This window comes from Hypanus sabinus, chromosome 12 (genome assembly GCF_030144855.1).
Source record: "Hypanus sabinus isolate sHypSab1 chromosome 12, sHypSab1.hap1, whole genome shotgun sequence".
Classification (NCBI taxonomy): Eukaryota; Metazoa; Chordata; class Chondrichthyes; order Myliobatiformes; family Dasyatidae; genus Hypanus; species Hypanus sabinus.
Window position 1 is genome coordinate 69,841,102 of NC_082717.1, and position 17,155 is coordinate 69,858,256.

General features: G+C 40.0%; 1 protein-coding gene across 1 annotated transcript in view; it reads right to left on the reverse strand.

Annotated features, from left to right (window-relative positions):
- pcsk2 (proprotein convertase subtilisin/kexin type 2) overlaps positions 1 to 17,155 on the reverse strand; it is a 71,050-nt gene that overhangs the window by 37,743 nt on the left and 16,152 nt on the right. Inside the window, exons 2-5 of the mRNA XM_059985360.1 lie at positions 16,201 to 16,305; positions 3,945 to 4,058; positions 1,887 to 1,995; positions 1,534 to 1,571 (exon numbers count right to left, since the gene is read on the reverse strand). Of these exons, the coding sequence (XP_059841343.1) occupies positions 1,534 to 1,571; positions 1,887 to 1,995; positions 3,945 to 4,058; positions 16,201 to 16,305 (366 nt within the window). The remainder of the gene's footprint in view (positions 1 to 1,533; positions 1,572 to 1,886; positions 1,996 to 3,944; positions 4,059 to 16,200; positions 16,306 to 17,155) is intronic.

Consider the following 17,155-nt stretch of genomic DNA (forward strand, 5'->3'; position numbering starts at 1 on the left):
AATTCAATTCAAAAACTGGGCGATTTTAATGCTAGCAAACAGCCATTCTAAAATACTGTTTCTGGAACTTAAACAAAACCATGATAACAGCTCAGAGGAATGATGCTTCATTTAGCTGTGTGTATATAGAAAGTTAAATGACAATAAGCTTAAACTTATACTTAAGTTTGAATGCTTGCTTATGAACATTTCTTTAACAAACACTTCCAGTAGCTGCAACCAAGCTAATTCCACAAGTTTACAAGCCATTCGGTTCATGCTGATAGATTTAGATGGGTGGAGCATTGGTGTGGCATAACTGTCAGCACAGACTAATTAGCCAAGTTTCTGTGCTTTCTGCACTACATATTCTCAGTAAGCACTGGAAGGGACTCCTGCATTGAATGAAATTGTTGGAGCTGGGGGTCAATTTAATATTTTCCAGCTGAGATTTTTGTAAGGGAAGTGTCATGAATTAAGATGCAGTTTCACCAAGAAAGAACTGCCACAAGTATTGAATGCCATTCTCCTGATCTTATATTTAAAACAACTTTACTATTGAATACAGTGAAAAGCTTGCATTTGTAAGCAATCTCAGCAGTCAACTCCAATAGATTATTGTAAAGAATAATTCTCATGCTCTGGAGATGTTTTAACAATCCTGACGAAGGAAAGGGGATAGGATTCTCCTTGGCATTGAACGCTGGGAATGATCAAGACTGGTAAATGGATTTAATGTCCCACAGGCCCAGTCATGGAGAATATCATGTCTGACATGGCCAAAATTATTTTAATTAAAAGCCAGCTTCACCTGCCACATCAAGAAATATAAGCTTTAAACAATGCCAGGAAGCCACAGTTTGCACTTAAATTCTAAAAATTCCATAACTTTAGTGATCTGGGTCCCTGCTAGACATAACTTGTAAGAGTTAACAAATCAATGCATTTTCTCAGACAATCGAAGTGTTTAAATAGAGTTGTAACAGCCATCGCACTCCATAAGCTTTGACTGAAAACAGCAACAGGGCTATAACACTGTAGTTATCATTACTCAGAGTCAACAGCACAGAAGCAGGCAATTCAGACTAGTTGACCAAAGTTATTTTAAGCTCTACACTGCTCCATTCATCTAACTTATTACCAGAAACTTATATTTCTTTCTTCCTCATGTGCTTATCTAGCTTTCTATTTAAATGCTAGTTGCTGCAGTTCTAACGGTCAATCTGCCTGGTCATGAAAGTGAGTAAGAATTTATCCGCTATGACATTTTAGCACCAGAGATCTCCAGTCTGAGCCTGCTTAGTAAAAATAAGCACATCTTTACTAACAACAGATGGAGTCTCTTCTAGTTATAAATTATTCCTTTTTTAAAGCATTCTGTATATCAATGAAACTTTGGGAGTCTTGCCAAGCTACTATTTCAGGAGTATTTTTTCCCTGGCTGAGTAAATCAATCATGCTTCACATCTTATTAATTGTGACATTTATCTCTGCATCTACATTTCTTAACAAAATAAATTATAAGCCCAAAAGAGGAACCTCATGCATACTTACATAATTTTCTGCAAGATCTGGGTGCAAGTAGTCAATCCCTGCATTAAACCAATAAACAGGTTAAACAAACACTTGAAAACTGAGTTCATCATAATAAACCTAATTCTGATTCTGAGATTGCAAAGCCACGGTAAATGCAGCATATTTGCATAGTTGCAGTAACAACTTCTAGCAGAGAAAACTGCTTATATAATCACTTCAGTAGGAATACAATTAGTGTTTGATTAGCTGGCAACAGGACAAAAATGCAGAAACGCATTTCCACAGAAATGCATCATGTAGGAAAAGGTGAAAAAAAAACACATGGATATACTTGTAAGTGCATACTGTCAAGAAAGATTCTCATTTCTTACCATCATCCATGATTGCTATGGTTACTCCTTTCCCAGTATAACCCATTTTCCAAGCCTCAGCTACGTTAAGGTCTAACCCAGGAGTTCCATCTATTTGGCCAGTGTTGACCTAATTCAAGAAAAACAATTGAGCATGTTTTATTATTGATACCAGACGTTTTAGACATTGTACTCTGACTTCAAACCTACTTACCCAGCATAAGTTATGAGTGTGAATGTCTGGATAATCAGCAATTACTTGTTGCCTTTACCCCACAACTAAAAAAATGCTGCTGGTAAAATATCTTCACACTAACCTAACAAGCATTTTATTTCTTCTTTCTCTTCATCACTTGTGTTGACTAAAACTTTAACTCTGATTCTCTGTCCACATACGCTGCCTGACCTGCTGAGGGTTCTGGGTAGCAATTTGCATTTGAAGCAATAATTCCTTCAGTTAGGATGATCATTTTATACCCCCACAGAAATTAAGTTACCAACATACTTTTTTATGTTTACCCACTTAATGTCAAGCAAGCGATAATGGTATGGTACAACTTCAGGAATTTCAATTCAGTATTACTTTCAACAATTCAGATGAAGAAATTTACGAATGCATAAGGAACAAAGTTTTCTTCTAAGAAGACATGGGGATGGCATGGGGAAATATCAGTACCAGTAGAAAGTGCAAGGAGCTTGCAGCCAAATCTCTCTTGGTTCTGTCATTATGTTGCCCATATTCCCATCAGCTGCCTCCCCCACCCCCCCCCCCCCCAAGTCACAGAATTTTTTCTCCAGAAAGAAGATCCATCAATTGAAAATTATAAAATTACGGTACATCAGCTGATTTTTGTGAGCCTAGGGAAATATCACCAAACACAAGTGAACAGATCAACTCAAAGACAGATCAGTAAGAAGAGGCTGAATGATGTCATCATTCTTATGTTTCTTGAATGCCCACACAGAATTAACCACAATGCAATGGACGATAAAAACTTTTAAGATTTTCCCTTTGCTATCAATTAATTATATTGTCCTGATAATGATTTTATTCATATCCTAATGAGAAAATGTTTAGTCACCTTGGAGTGACATAGCATTTCTCATGTTCAGAAAGCTTTCAGCAACGAAGACAAGGTGAAGTATTGGTACCTCCCCATCCACTTGGGTTGCTATAACAACAACAGTAACATGTATTTACATGTCATATCTAACAGAGCAAAATCATAGAATCACAAAATCGTAGAAATGTCACAAAGAGCATTGCCAAACAAAGTTTGACACTGAGGCACATAGAGTGATATTGGGATGCCGTGACCATCTAGAAAGGAGCATCTTAAATAAGCAAAGAATGATGTTTTTGCAGAGATTTAGGGAGGGATTTTTTGGAGCTAAGGGTCTTGATGCCGGGAAAACATGACCGATTTGATTAAATGCAAAAGACCAGAGAAAGAAGAGCACATTTCCCCAAGCATTGCAAGACAGAGCTACACATGATAAATTAATTCCTTGGTCAGTGTCAATAGTCAGCAGCTTTATTATTTTAATACCTTTACTAAAATAGCATATCATTCCACTGAATACATAAGCTTCATTTCAGTTTTCATAACTAAAATGAATATTTAAGCTCCATGCATGCCTCACTCCATCTTTCCTCTTACCAGCAAAACTCACTCATCCCTCCTCCCCTGTGCTTAAAAAGCATCCATCTTATTTGTCTCACCTACTGCCTGCAGAGGTGAATCCCACAATCTAATCGTTCTCTGGGTTAATAAATAAATTCCTCTGAAATCTCTATCTGACATTTGGTATTTTTGTATATCAGTGGCCTTAGTTTGATCATTCCCATTTTGAAATAATTGTTCCTGTTCTGTTTGTCAAAAGCTTCACTGTTTTAAAGGCCTCCATTAGCTCACATGTCAGCATTTATTTATCAAGAGGAAGGGAACCCACCCTTTTAATCCTTTACAACTATAGAATATCATTGTTGCAGTATCATCTATATTAGCTGTAATTACATACACTCTCACCAGTGTTTGCACAATAACACCAAATGTATGAAAATCAAATGTTGCTTACAAGATACCATTGTTTTGAAAACAAAGGATCATTCATCGTGATACCAATTTCATGGATGCTACGATATCCTCGCTTCTTTCTGTTAAAACCTTCTTGCTGTATGACATGTTTTACCTGCAAATAAACAATGTACATGAGCAAATCTATATATTTTAGTATGGGCAAAAGGCTCATAGAAATATAAATTAAAATGTTCTAACTGATAACTTTCATTGCACAAATACAAAATCTGAGCAGGATTCAGGGAAAAAATATTTCCTGATACACTTTCAACATAATTAAACAAATATTCTGAGCATTTATCATATGAATGGATCAACAACATTAGAAAGGAAAAATAGCCTGTTGTCCATTCAGCTTTCCTACGGTATTTTTATGTGATAATACGTGCTTTTGTCATTTCATCTAAAAACCACTCAATTTTCTGGCAGAATTGAAGATATATGCAGATAAAAACATAAATAAAAACCTATGCTGGTTTGGTGTGCATTTATATGTGTGTGGGGGCGTGGAAGTGGGAGAATGGATGGGTAGGGATGAGTGTTTGTGTGGGGGGGAGATGGATTAGAATTTTTGGGAATTCCTTTCCAGCAAACTCCTCCCTTACCTCCATTAGTCCAATGAATCACATTAACCGAATACTTTCTCATTTATCATTAAGTCACTTCTACTTCAACCAGAAACATGTTGAGCTCACATTAACAATTTTCTCTTCACATATAATCTTTAGGAGTGCCTTGGGATGCCCCTCTACATTAAAAACACTCTAAATTCAAATTGTTTTATTTTAATATTGTATAATTATTAAAGGCACCAATTCAATATTGTGAGTGAGATGAGATGCAAAGTTTGATTAACAAAGAAGCCTGCTAGGTGCTCAGAAAAACAATTATTATCAAAATTAGTTATCCTTTGGTAGAACAGTCCATTGTCACTGTGGCAGCAGCTTGTAAAAATAATCCCACTTCTGCACATTCTCTCAAATTCCAGTAAAAATTCTGTCCTTCAAACACTTACCCATTTCTGTTTTGAAAGCTATTATTGAATCTGTTTGCACCATATTGTAAGGCAGTGTGTTAATAAACATGGTCACTAATTGTCTGGAAAATTCCTTTTACTTCATCGTTTCTGCTTCTACTTTGGGATACTGTCCCTTCTGCCACTACACACAGTTTCTCCTTACAAATGTAAACAGATTCACAGACAAGAGCAAAATGAAAATATCAGTCTTAATTGGCCGTGATGTTTTACTGAACCAATAAGAGGAATGTTGCTTTATTCCACCAGCTGCACCAGGTCAATATAATCAATCCCAATCCGTAGCAAATTTCCACGTATGTACTGTGGAGAGCATTTTTACTTGGTTTCATCACCGTCTGGTATGGGGTGGGCCACTGCACAGGATCAGAAAAAGCTGTACAGTGTTGTAAACCCAGCTAGCTCCATCATGGACACTAACTTCCCACCATCGAGGACACCCTCAATAGGCAACGCCTCAGAAAAGCGGCATCCGTCGCTATGGACTCTTACCAACCAGGACATGCCCTCTTCTCATTGCTACCGTCAGGGAGGAGGTAAAGGAGCCTGAAGATACACACTCAACTTTTGAGAAGCAGCTTCCTCCCCTCCACAATCAGATCTCCGAACAGACTATGAATCCATGAACATGACATCACTTTCTGTTCTCTTTTTGCGCTATTTATGTATTTTTAATATATGTCTGATCGTAACTTGTAGTAACTTTTTATGCATTGCACAGTATTGCTGCCACAAAGCAACAAATTTCACAACACATGTCAGTGATAATAAACTCGATTCAGATTCTGAATCAGGTTTCCAATATTGATGCAAATCTGCTGTAACAGTTCCAATCCTCATATATCAAGCCCGCAATTCCAGGAATCAATCTGATTAATCTTAGCTCCACGCCTCCATCTCAAGTACAGTATATCATCCTTTAGTCAGCGTGACCAAGTCAAGAAACAATACTCCAGGTACAGTCTCAGCAGGGCCTTTTGTACTTAGAGTAAGGAACCTTTATTCATGAATAAACAAGACGGCAAGACATGGTGATGCTTTGCAGGCAGCCAACAAAACTATTCACATTTCTACTAAGTATAACTTTTTGGAACTATGATCACTGCATTCTCCAGCCTGTAACTTTCCACTAGGAGGTATGCTTTTGAACTGTCTGAACAACCCGGTGTTTTTGTAGTATCCTGAAGGATCCGGTGAACTGGACTCTCGAGAATGCAGGTGCAACCACAGTGGCCATTGCTGGAGTGGACCTGGGGGCCAGACTGCATCTCTCAGCTGCACTGAAGTGGTAGTGCCCTGGCCCAAGAGTAGATGACAATCTGGCCGATTTAAACCCTGAGCCAGATTAAAAAGATTAAGGTGTTGAGGCCGAGGGCAAAGGACGAAGCAGTGTTCAGCTACCCACTCACGGAGGCTTTACTCACCTCAGTGCTGAGCTACCTCTGCATCTGTGGCCTGCAGCCATAGGCACTCGTCTCAGCGCGTAACTGGCTCCGTGGCTGTGGCCCGCAGCTCCTGGGTCGGCTGCAACGCTGAACTAGCCCTGTGGCTGCGGGTGTACTTTTGGGGACTCTGCGGATTGTTCTGTGGATTGTTGGCTCTTTTTTATCGTTTGCATTATTTCTTCTTTCCTTTTCGCACATTATATGTTGGACTGTCTTTATGGTGTAGGGTTTATCATGAATTCTATTATGTTTCTTTCTTTTGTGGCTGCCTGCAAGAAGATGAATCTCGAGACTGTATATGGTATACATACTTTGACAATAAATGTTATCTGAACTTTGAACTTTGCATCAAATCTTCTTGTAAAGAGGAACATAAAATTAGTGTTCATTATTACTAGCTGAACCTATGTTAATTCCCAGTTACTGGTGTGTTCAAGGGTACCCACTTTCCTCTAAACACCAACATTTCTTAAACTGTTGCTATTTTAAAAAAATATTCCAGCTTTCTATCTTTCATACCAGGGTGGATGATCTCACAATTTTCTGCATTTTGTACACTTACCATGTCTTCCCCAATCTTGTCCAATCTCTTCACATTACCATATCCCTAAAGCTTCTCCGCATTGCCCTCATTATTTTTTCCTACTCTTTGTTTAATACAACTTTCAGAGAATCATTGTGGGAATCCAGGGCTCACCCGCTCACTTTGCTTTAATGTGGAGGAAAGAGGAAAGTGAATGCTCCCATGTCTGTCTGCAGTGGGCAGGCTGCTTTAGGAGGGCCGGTTGAGCAAGAGTGGTAATGTGAAGAGGGATGTGACAACCTGCCTGTGAACTCTACCTGTGTCATAAAGGAATACCTGTGTGTAGAGGGGTTACTATATACTTGCGTGCAGCTTTTGCTGACGCTATCTCATCATGTCCTTTTGTCAACAAAGTTTAATGGATCTCTGGTGTCAGTTCTCTTTAGGCACTGAATGAAACTAAAAGAATTGACAAATCAAAAGAACTACAAATGCTGTAAATCAAAGTAAAAACAGAAAATGCTAAAACAGTCAGTCGGTCAGACAACATCAGAGGGAAGACAAATATAACTAATATTTCAGGTTGATGATAGTTCACTGACAAATTTCCAGTACTTTCTTTTTTATATTAAAAAAATTGGCATCCAATTTTCATTTTTATCAGGAGCACCCATTTATCAGAAACTATTTGGTTGTAATAAGAAAAATAAAATATTTTAGAATGGATAAGACAATGTTATTGAATTTTTCCATGTTGCCTAGTGATGTGGAAAAGGTATCCTTAATATTGCATCATGATCACATTGTTAATCTTCTACTTCAAATGAAGTAAGCAGTCGAGTTTATTGACTATTGTAAAACAGAAATTTAAATTGCATGAGCCACACTACATTTGAAAATCAAAGTGTGTATTGTATTGCTTCCAATTACTCATTTACCAATCCAACATAATCCATTTGCAGTCCACGGGTTTGTAGTTTTGCTTCAGCCACTTTACTATGAAGAGACTGAATCATTCTGTTTTTTTTTGCTTTTGTGTAAACAGATGTAAACAGATGTATTCAAACAAGAACTTTTATAATGGTGAAGAAGTTTCCAGAGCTGGCATACAGATGTAGTGAAAATATTTTCCTTCTTACAAGCTTGCAGCTTTGCAGAACAGAATTCGCACAACAAAATTGTGTGTTCCAATGGTTCTTTCTTCATTCATTTATGTTATGTAAATAATCAGTCAATAGGGAGGTGACAACACATCTTCTCAGGGAATGAGAATTCCTGAAATTTCCAATTTCATTAAACAATGAGTGCCAAAAGTAGGGAAGTAAGGAAGTGGGTGAGTTAGCATGTCTGGAAGTTAGGAGAAGGTGAGGTTGTTACCTGAAATAGCTGACTTCCGTTATGAAGATTCAAACATATATCCCAAATCACTATGGAAATACTGAACTGTATATCTCCTTGGTTCCTATCAAGAAGTCAGTGGCTTCAGGAAAATTGGAAAATTTAAAGAAGAATTGGAAAATGATGAACATCAGATAAGACAAGTAACCTTATTTACGGTCCAGAAACTATCTTTTAAATACACATTCCCATCTCTCAAACACTAGAATAATTGGAGATGTTCTCTTTTAAAAGACAAACACATTAAGAAGAAGTGTTGGCACGTGGCCAAGTGGTTAAGGCTTTGGGTTAGCGATCTGAAGGTCATTAGTTCGAGCCTCAGCTGAGGCAGCGTGTGTATCCTTGAGCAAGGTACTTAGCCACACACAGCTCCTGCACGTTTATAGCCCAATGGTGGCGGTTGGTGCAGTATGGACAAACCAAGACAAGACAAGAACACTGGAGGACGGGAAAAAAATTCATTGCTACCTAGAAGTTCTATGAAAATCTGCACACAAACACAGAGAATCCATAACTAGCCAAGGCAATGAATGAAGGGGTTATTCAATGGGTGATCTTGTATTACTTAAATTGCCAATCACTAACAAGACTCCACTACTCAGAAGTCCCAGAAATGAAAATTTCACTTCAGTATGATCCTAAGGATATTCATGTTTAACATAAACTTCTTTGATTTTATAGTGTACCAATCTTTATCATCTCTGCCTTAGGTGCCCACCTCTCAGGGGCACAATGTGCAACTGTCCCTCAGAGGCATGTAATGCTCATCCTATACCAGCCCAAACAGGCCATGGGAGGTCGTGATAGAGGCAAGGTCAGATATCACATATGGCTTTGGACTGCCGAATTTGGACTGCAATTGCTATTTCCAAGCTGTGCATAGGGAAATACTGCTCTTCCAAGGCATCAGAGAAACCAGTACAGATCACTTGTGTGAGCCATTGTTGTGTGTACCACTGAATCACTCTATAGGGGAAACATTCAGAGAGAAAGAAGCAAATTCAGAGAGAAAGAATTCACAGAGGAAGGCCATTCAAATGAGATCAGGAAACAGTTCCTTTTGCAATAAACAGTAGATGTTAGCACAATAAATTATTTAAGATTAGGACAGCAGAATTTAGCAAGCAAAGGGTACAACTGGGATGTGCCTTGAGATAAAATATGGATGAGCAACTATCCACTTCAGTGGAAGAACATGCTTAGTGAAGCTAAATATTGTCCTCCTATTCCTAAGATTTGGAAGCAACCTGGTTTAAGCAAAAATCATTCCATTTAAGCCCACAGCTGAAGAAACAGAATCAGCCTTCTCAGCAGAAAAAAGGAATGGATGGTTGGCAATTGGGTCTGAATGGTGACTTCCTTAAGTTTTGTTTTGCTTCTGAGTATAGAATTAAATTAAAATTTGATGTAATCTGTTCTTCTATACAATCTAATTCTGTCTGCAAAACACAGCAATTTCTGTCTGGCTTCATCTCAGTAAATGCTTCAGCCTGTCTCCTCAAAGGTGGCTAAGCTGCACGCTAGTTGGGAATGCCAGTGCTGGTCGAGCATATTTCTGGAAGTTTTGTGAAACTTCAACAAGTAAAGGGGGTAGAGAGAGAGAGAGAGAGAGACTAGCATCTCTGGACCTGTGGAATGGCATCAGGTTTGGCAGGTGTCTTGTCTAAGACAACATTGTCAGTTTCAGGTGTCACATTGCTGTCAGTGACTTCATCACTGAGAGGTAAGTCAGCTGACTGTAATGTATCTGCCTTGTTGGATGCAATCGACTCAGGTGTGTCCTTTGGTTGAGCATCCAGTATCTAGTCCACATGTAAACTCTATGTCTGACCTCCAACATCCACTGAGTACATCAATGGTCCAGTTCTTGTAGCTTTTGTTCCAGGTGTCAACTTGTCTTCTCAGTAGTCGTGCGCTAGGAATTCCTGTCCAATCATGAAGCTCCTTGCTGCTTCACTTAACCAGCTGATCTGTTTATTCTGCACTTCCCTCCATAGATCTGGTTTCAGGAGGTCTATGTGAGATCTCAGATTCCTGTTCAGGAACAGCATTGCAGGTGTTTGATTTGTCTTTGCATGAACTGAGTTCCGATACACAAAATGAGAATTGTCCAATCACGAATAAGAGAGAATCTGCAGACTCTGGAAATCCAAGCAACACACAGAAATTGCTGGAGGAACTCAGCAGAACAGGCAGCATCTACGGAAAAGAGTACAGTCAACATTTTGGGCTGAGACCCTTCGGCAGGACTGGAGAAAAAAATCTGAGGAGTAGATTTAAAAGGTAGGGGGAGTGGAGAGAGAAATACAAGGTGATAGGTGAAACATGAAGGGTGAGGGATGAAGTAAAAAGCTGGGAAGTTGACTGGGGAAAGAGACAGAAGAAAGGGAGGAGCACCAGAAGGAGGCGATGGTCAGGTAAAGAGATAAGGCGAAAGAGGGAAAAAGGGATGGGAAATGGTGAAATGGGGGTGGGGGCATGACTGGAAGTTTGAGAAATCAATGTTCATGCCATCAGGTTGGATGCTACCCAGGCAAAATATAAAATGTTGTTCCTCCAACCTGAGCGTGGCCTCATCACAACAGTAGTGGAAGCCATGGACAGACATATCAGAATGGGAATGGGAAGTGGAATTAAAATGGGTGGCCACTGGGAGATTCCACTTTTTCTGGCAGGCAGAGTGTAGGTGCTCGGTGAAGTGATCTCCCAATCTACGTCGGGTCTCACCGATATAACAAGCAGCCACACTGGGAGCACTGAGCACAGTAGGTGACCCCGAAAGACTCACAGGTAAAGTGTCACCTCACCTGGAAGAACTGTTTGGGGTCCTGAGTGGTAGAGAGGGAGGAGGTTCAGGGTCAGTTGTAGCACTTGTTCTGCTTGCAAGGATGAGTGCCAGGAGGGAGATCAGTGGGGAGAGATGAATGGACAAGGGAGTCACGTAGGGAGCGAACCCTGCGGAAAACAGAAAATGTGTGGGAGGGAAAGATGTGTTTGGTGGTGGGATCCTGTTGGAGGTGGCAGAAGTTTCAGAGAATTATGTGCTGGACCCTGTGCTGTAACAGGGTGGAACGAGGTATAGTCCAGATAGTTGAAAGAATCTGTGGGTTTATAATAGACATCAGTTGATAAGCTGCGTCCAGAGATAGAGACAGTGAGATTGAGAAAGGGGAGGGAGGTATTGGAAATGGACCAGGTAAATTTGAGGACAGGGTGAAAGCTGGAGGCAAAGTGGATGAAGTCAACGAGTTCAGCACGGATGCAGAAAGCAGCACCAATGCAGTTGTCGATGTAATGTAGGAAAAGTGCGGGACAGTCACTAGTGTAAGCTTGGAACATAGACTGTTCCACGTAGCTGACAAACAGGCAGGCATAGCTGGGACTTATGTGAGTGCCCATGGCTACAGCTTCTGTTTGAATGAAGCACGAAGAGCCAAAGGAAAAACTATTGGAAGTTCCACTAGAGTATGGTGGTGGAGGGGAACTGGTGAGGTCTGGAGTCCAGAAAGAAAGAGAGGGCTTTGAGGCTTCCTGGTGGAAGATGGAGGTGTACAGGGATTGGACAAAAATAGTAAAAGTAAGATGATGAGGGCCAGGGAACCTGAAATCATTGAAAAGATCAAGAGCGTTTAAGTGTTATGGAAGTTGTCCACCTTGTGCTGTAGATAAATATCCTCCTTGTCTATCACTTTAATGGACTTCTTGAAAGTTTGGATAAACCAGCTAACCCATTCGTTGCTGGGTGGTAAAGAACTTACTTGAAATGTCTGATGCCATTTTTTTTCATGAACAGTCAGAATTGTTCTGACATGTATTGTGGTCGTTATCACTCACAATTTGTTTGGGTAAGCCATTGCTGGTGAAGGTAGTCCTCAGGGTGGAGACAGTCTTTGCTGACATAGTTGACTTCATCGGTATAACCTCAACCACTTTGAATGAGCATCCGCAGCAATCAAATACATGGAATCCATAAGCGGCTCAGGAAAGTCAATATGTACTCTTTGCCACAGTGATGATGGACACTCCCATGGGTGTAACGGCGCCTGTGGGGTGCATTTTGAACATCTTGGCATCCCAAACAGATTTTGGCCAAGTCTTCAATCTGTCCATCTATTCCCGGCGACCACACGGAGCTGTAGGCAAGACTTCATCTTGACGGTACCCAGGTGTCCTTCGAGTGGATTGTCAGCACTATGGTGTGCAGTTTAGAGGGAACCACAACACCAGGTCCACACATCAGCATTCTTTGACATACCAACAGTTGATCTCATCTTGCTGAGAGCTCTGGAAACATCAGGTTACCATGGGCTGGCCATCCTTGCATGGTGATTTCATAGACTTTTGACAAAGTTGGGTCACTCCTTGTTTCCTGTTGTATTTCAGAATTTGTTATTGGCAACTGGTCCACCAATGTGGTGTGGAACATTTCTGCTGGGTCACAGAATGAAGACTTTTCTACTTCAGTTGCCAATAGTGGAAGATATGACAAGCGATCAGCATTGCTGTGTTGTTTAGTACCCTTGAACTCTAGAGTGGGTTCCTAGGAATAGTGCCCAATATTGTAACTGGGTAGCAGTCATCACTGGAATTCCCTTGTGATTGAAAATGGACACAAGGGGCTGATGATCTGTCACTAGTGTAAACTTATGGAACCTCATTATTCCCCGTGCTAGACTAAGGGCCCCTGGGTCGATCTGTGCATAGTTGTTTTCTGCGTTCATCGGTAAACCTAAAGCAAATGCAATCAGGCATTCAGATCTTTCATAGTGAGTGACAAAATGTTTCCAATATCATAAGGCATTGCATGCCAGTCTGATGGGCAGGGATGGGTCATGATGGGTGAGCAGTTCATCAGATGTCATTAGTCTCTTTGTTTCCTTGAATGCTTTTTCACATCTTTCTGACCATTCCTTTTTTGCTCTTGTCTGTAACAGTGCATTCAATGGGTGCAGCACTGCAGCAATGTTTGGGAGAAACTGGTGGTAGTAGTTTACAAGGCTCAAGTATGATATGAGTTGTGATACATTTTCCAGTTTGGTGCCTGTAGCACTGCTTCAATCTTCTCTTGTCACTTATGTAACCCGTGCTTGTCAGTGACATGTCCAAAATATGTGATTTCACTCTTAGAAAACTCACATTTCTCTCTCATTGTGCGTAGACCATATTCACTCAACTTGTTAAGTACTTTACCAAGGTTCTGGAGGTGCTCTTCATCACTTTTGCCAGTCAAGATTCTGTCAACAAGGTAACATTGTGTTCCTGAAATATCTTGGAGCACTTGGTCCATTGCTCTTTGTCAAATTGCTGAAGCTGATGCAACACCAAAGACAAGACAATTATACTGGAACAGTCCCCTGTAAATGCTGACTGTGAGGAATTTCCACTTGACTCCTCAGTCTCCATTTGCAGATCGGTTTGTGACAAGTCAATCTTTAAAAACTTCTCCCTGCCTGCTAAAGATGCAAAAATGTCTTCTATTCCTCGCAGGGGATACTGCACATTACGCAACATTGGGTTGATGCTCACCTTGAAATCCCCACAAATGCGAACTACGCTAGCCTTCCCTTTCTTGATCACCAGGACAACGGGCATGGCCCAATCACTCCACACAACCTTGGAGCGAATTCCAGATGCCTCCAAGCTCTGCAGTTCAGCATCCACTTCAGGATGCAGTGCGTAAGTCACTGGGCGCACTTTATGGAACCTAGGTGTTGCTGTTTCATCGTTTAATTCTGGCCTTTGTGCCTTTGTGTTTACCAATCCCCTTCTCAAACACCTTCTCATTAGCATTAAGCAGCTCTGCTAGTCTCTGGTTAGTGCTATCTTTGCTGTTGCCTGTTGATGTCACACATAGAGCTTTGACTGAGTGCCAGTCTAGTTGGATTTTTCGCAACCATTCTCATCCGAAAAGTGCTGGCTCTCCACTTTTCAATACGTAAATCTCCAGAGGCTGTGTTTGGCCTCCATACATCACCTTTATTTTCAGTTTGCCTTTGGGAGACACCTTTTCACCTGTCTAAGTCTTTAGCATCACTGAGGTCTTCTCTAATGCTATCTTGGAAAACAGTCTGTTGTAGTCAGCCTCTGGAATTATGGAGAAAACTGACTCTGTACCCAGCTCCATTTTCAGTTTTACACCACACACTTCTATTGGGATCCAGATGATTTTGTGATCTGCTTCAGTTATACTATGTAGTTCTAGACATGACAGTTCTCCTTTGTCAGACTCTATGTTGTCTGATTTTCTGATTTTATTTTACATTTGATAACTTTGTGCATTTGCCTATTTTTGAGTTTGAGACTTTTCCCTCAGTTGTGCTTTTTGTCTGCCTTGCACACTCTCTCTCTGTGACCTTGCCTGTGACTCTTTCTGCACACTGTTTCTTTGAACCAACAGTCATTTGCATTATGGGAGAATTTGCCACATTGATAATATCTTTGGCTTTTTGCACTATTCAGAGACATTTTGTGCATTTCATTTTCTAACCTCCTTTTCTGTAGTTCTGCCGCATCCTTTTCTGCAATCTCTAATGATACTGCAATGGTCAAGTGATTTTGGAAAATTGTAACAATGGCATCGAATTCATTGCTTGCTTGCTTTGCAGGGGTTACAAAGTTGCAAAAGTTGGGCCATTAAGCTAACAAGTTTAGGGACTTCCTTTTGCTTCTCCACGCCAGTTATGTTACAATACAGTTCCACCTGCTCAATATCTGACTTCCAGCCTTCAATAGTGCTATCAATTTTGTCAACCTTCCTGACTGAAGCCATCGGCATGTTACTTTCACTTTAAATTCAGCACGTCTTTCACTCCCACTGTCACGTTCCTTCATCGGTGTCCATAATGGCTTTCTAATGCTATTTAAGTCTTGCTGTTTCATCCCCGTAACTATTGGTGCATTTCGTGATATTCTCTGACATTCAGGTTTGCACTCGTCATCAATTGTTGTGTCTGTGCACAACTACATTCCAATTAAATAAAAGAATGAATGCGGTAGATGGCTTTAACGTGTACTCACATTGCAGAGAGAGAGAGAGAGAGAGAGAGAGAGAGAGAGAGAGAGAGAAAGAAGCAGAGAGCAACGCACATGCATAGACAACAGATCAATATGTAATGCTAAGGGGAAGGGTGTCATTGCTCTGAAAGAAATAGATCCATATATTACATGGTCATCTTCATCATTCTCTGATTTTACTTCAGATTTCCAGTGCCTGCAGCATGTTACTCAATATAGCCAGAGTACCCGGTGACGTGTGAGCCATTGCAAATGAATAACTTTCAATATGACAACCTACATCACAGATGAAGCAAATGGTAGATTTCTAATGATACATCACATCTATTCAGATCAATTTATGTGTTTCTTCAATTTGCTACTATCTCTTCACTATGCATTTGACATTCTGCACAAATTCAATACACTGCATGAGAACAATTAGTTTTATCAGCTTAGATATGGTATAATCCTAGCCAGATGAATATCTTCTCTAAATTCAAGTCACACTCTAATGGCCCTTTGCAGAAAAGTCAATCTCTATTGCACAGAGGTTCTGTTCAGATGTAACAAAATATCACTTCCTTAGCTCCACATTTGTCATTGTAATGATGTGACCCAGTTAAGCCATAAATACAATGCAACTGTATTTGTAAATTTCATTTGATTTAAACCTGAATGCAATTAAAGAATAAGTCTCTTCAGCTTACCAGGGTGTTTCACAAGTCACATATTTTCCTTTCTGAATTTTTGCATTAGTGAAAGATATCAAACACAGCTTTTTTTTAAAATTCCTGCTGATTAATTGAGTATATTGCCAAAGGGAAAGTTGCTAAAAGATGGAAACATATTAACTTACCCTTGTGTCTCTTTCCAGATAATACTTGTGATGAAGACTGCGTCTTTTTCTGGCCTTAGGGATGCCACTATGAGTGAAGTGATAGAGTCCTTCAGCAAATGGAAGCTGCGTTAAATAAAAAATAGTCTGTTGCATTACAGTGAATATCCTGAACCACTAATAGTGTATCTTCATGGCAAATAAACCTCCACATATTCTTATTTTCACTTTAAATGATTTGTCCATTAATAATCATGGAGCTAGTCTACAAAAAACTCAGTGGTGTTCAGAAAATACCAATATATTTCCACAATTCCTATTATGTTTCACATATGTCAATAAAGAATATCCAGTAGATCTATTTACATGATGCAGAATAGTTAGGCTCTCTGCCTGATGAAAAATTTATAAACTTGTACTCCTTTACATCACACTTCTTGCAATTTCTATCTTAATTTTATCATTCTAAACCTAAAGAACAATTAATTTTTTGAACAAATGACCTTATACGAGGGGTGATTGATATGTTTGTGGCTTAAGGTAGGAGTCAATTTCAGAAAACTTAGCACATTTATGTTTCAACATAGTCCCCTCCTACATTTACACACTTAGTCCAGCGGTCGTGGAGCATACAGATCTTGGACCTCCAGAAAGTGTCCACAGCATGGGTGATTGATAAGTTCATGGCCTAAGGTAGAAGGAGATGAGTTATACAGCTCTCGTTACATGCACATGCAGTTCAACTCTTTGAGTGATTATGCAGAAAGTTTGAAGTTAATAGCTCATCAGGGGTAATTAATAGGTTCATGGCCGAAGGTAGAGGGAGATGAGCTATTAACTTCAAACTTTCTGCATAATCACTCAAAGAGTTGACCTTCATGTGAATGTAACGAGAGCTGTATAACTCATCTCCTTCTACCTTAGGCCATGAACTTATCAATCAGCCCTGCGGTGGACACTTTCTGGAGGTCCAAGA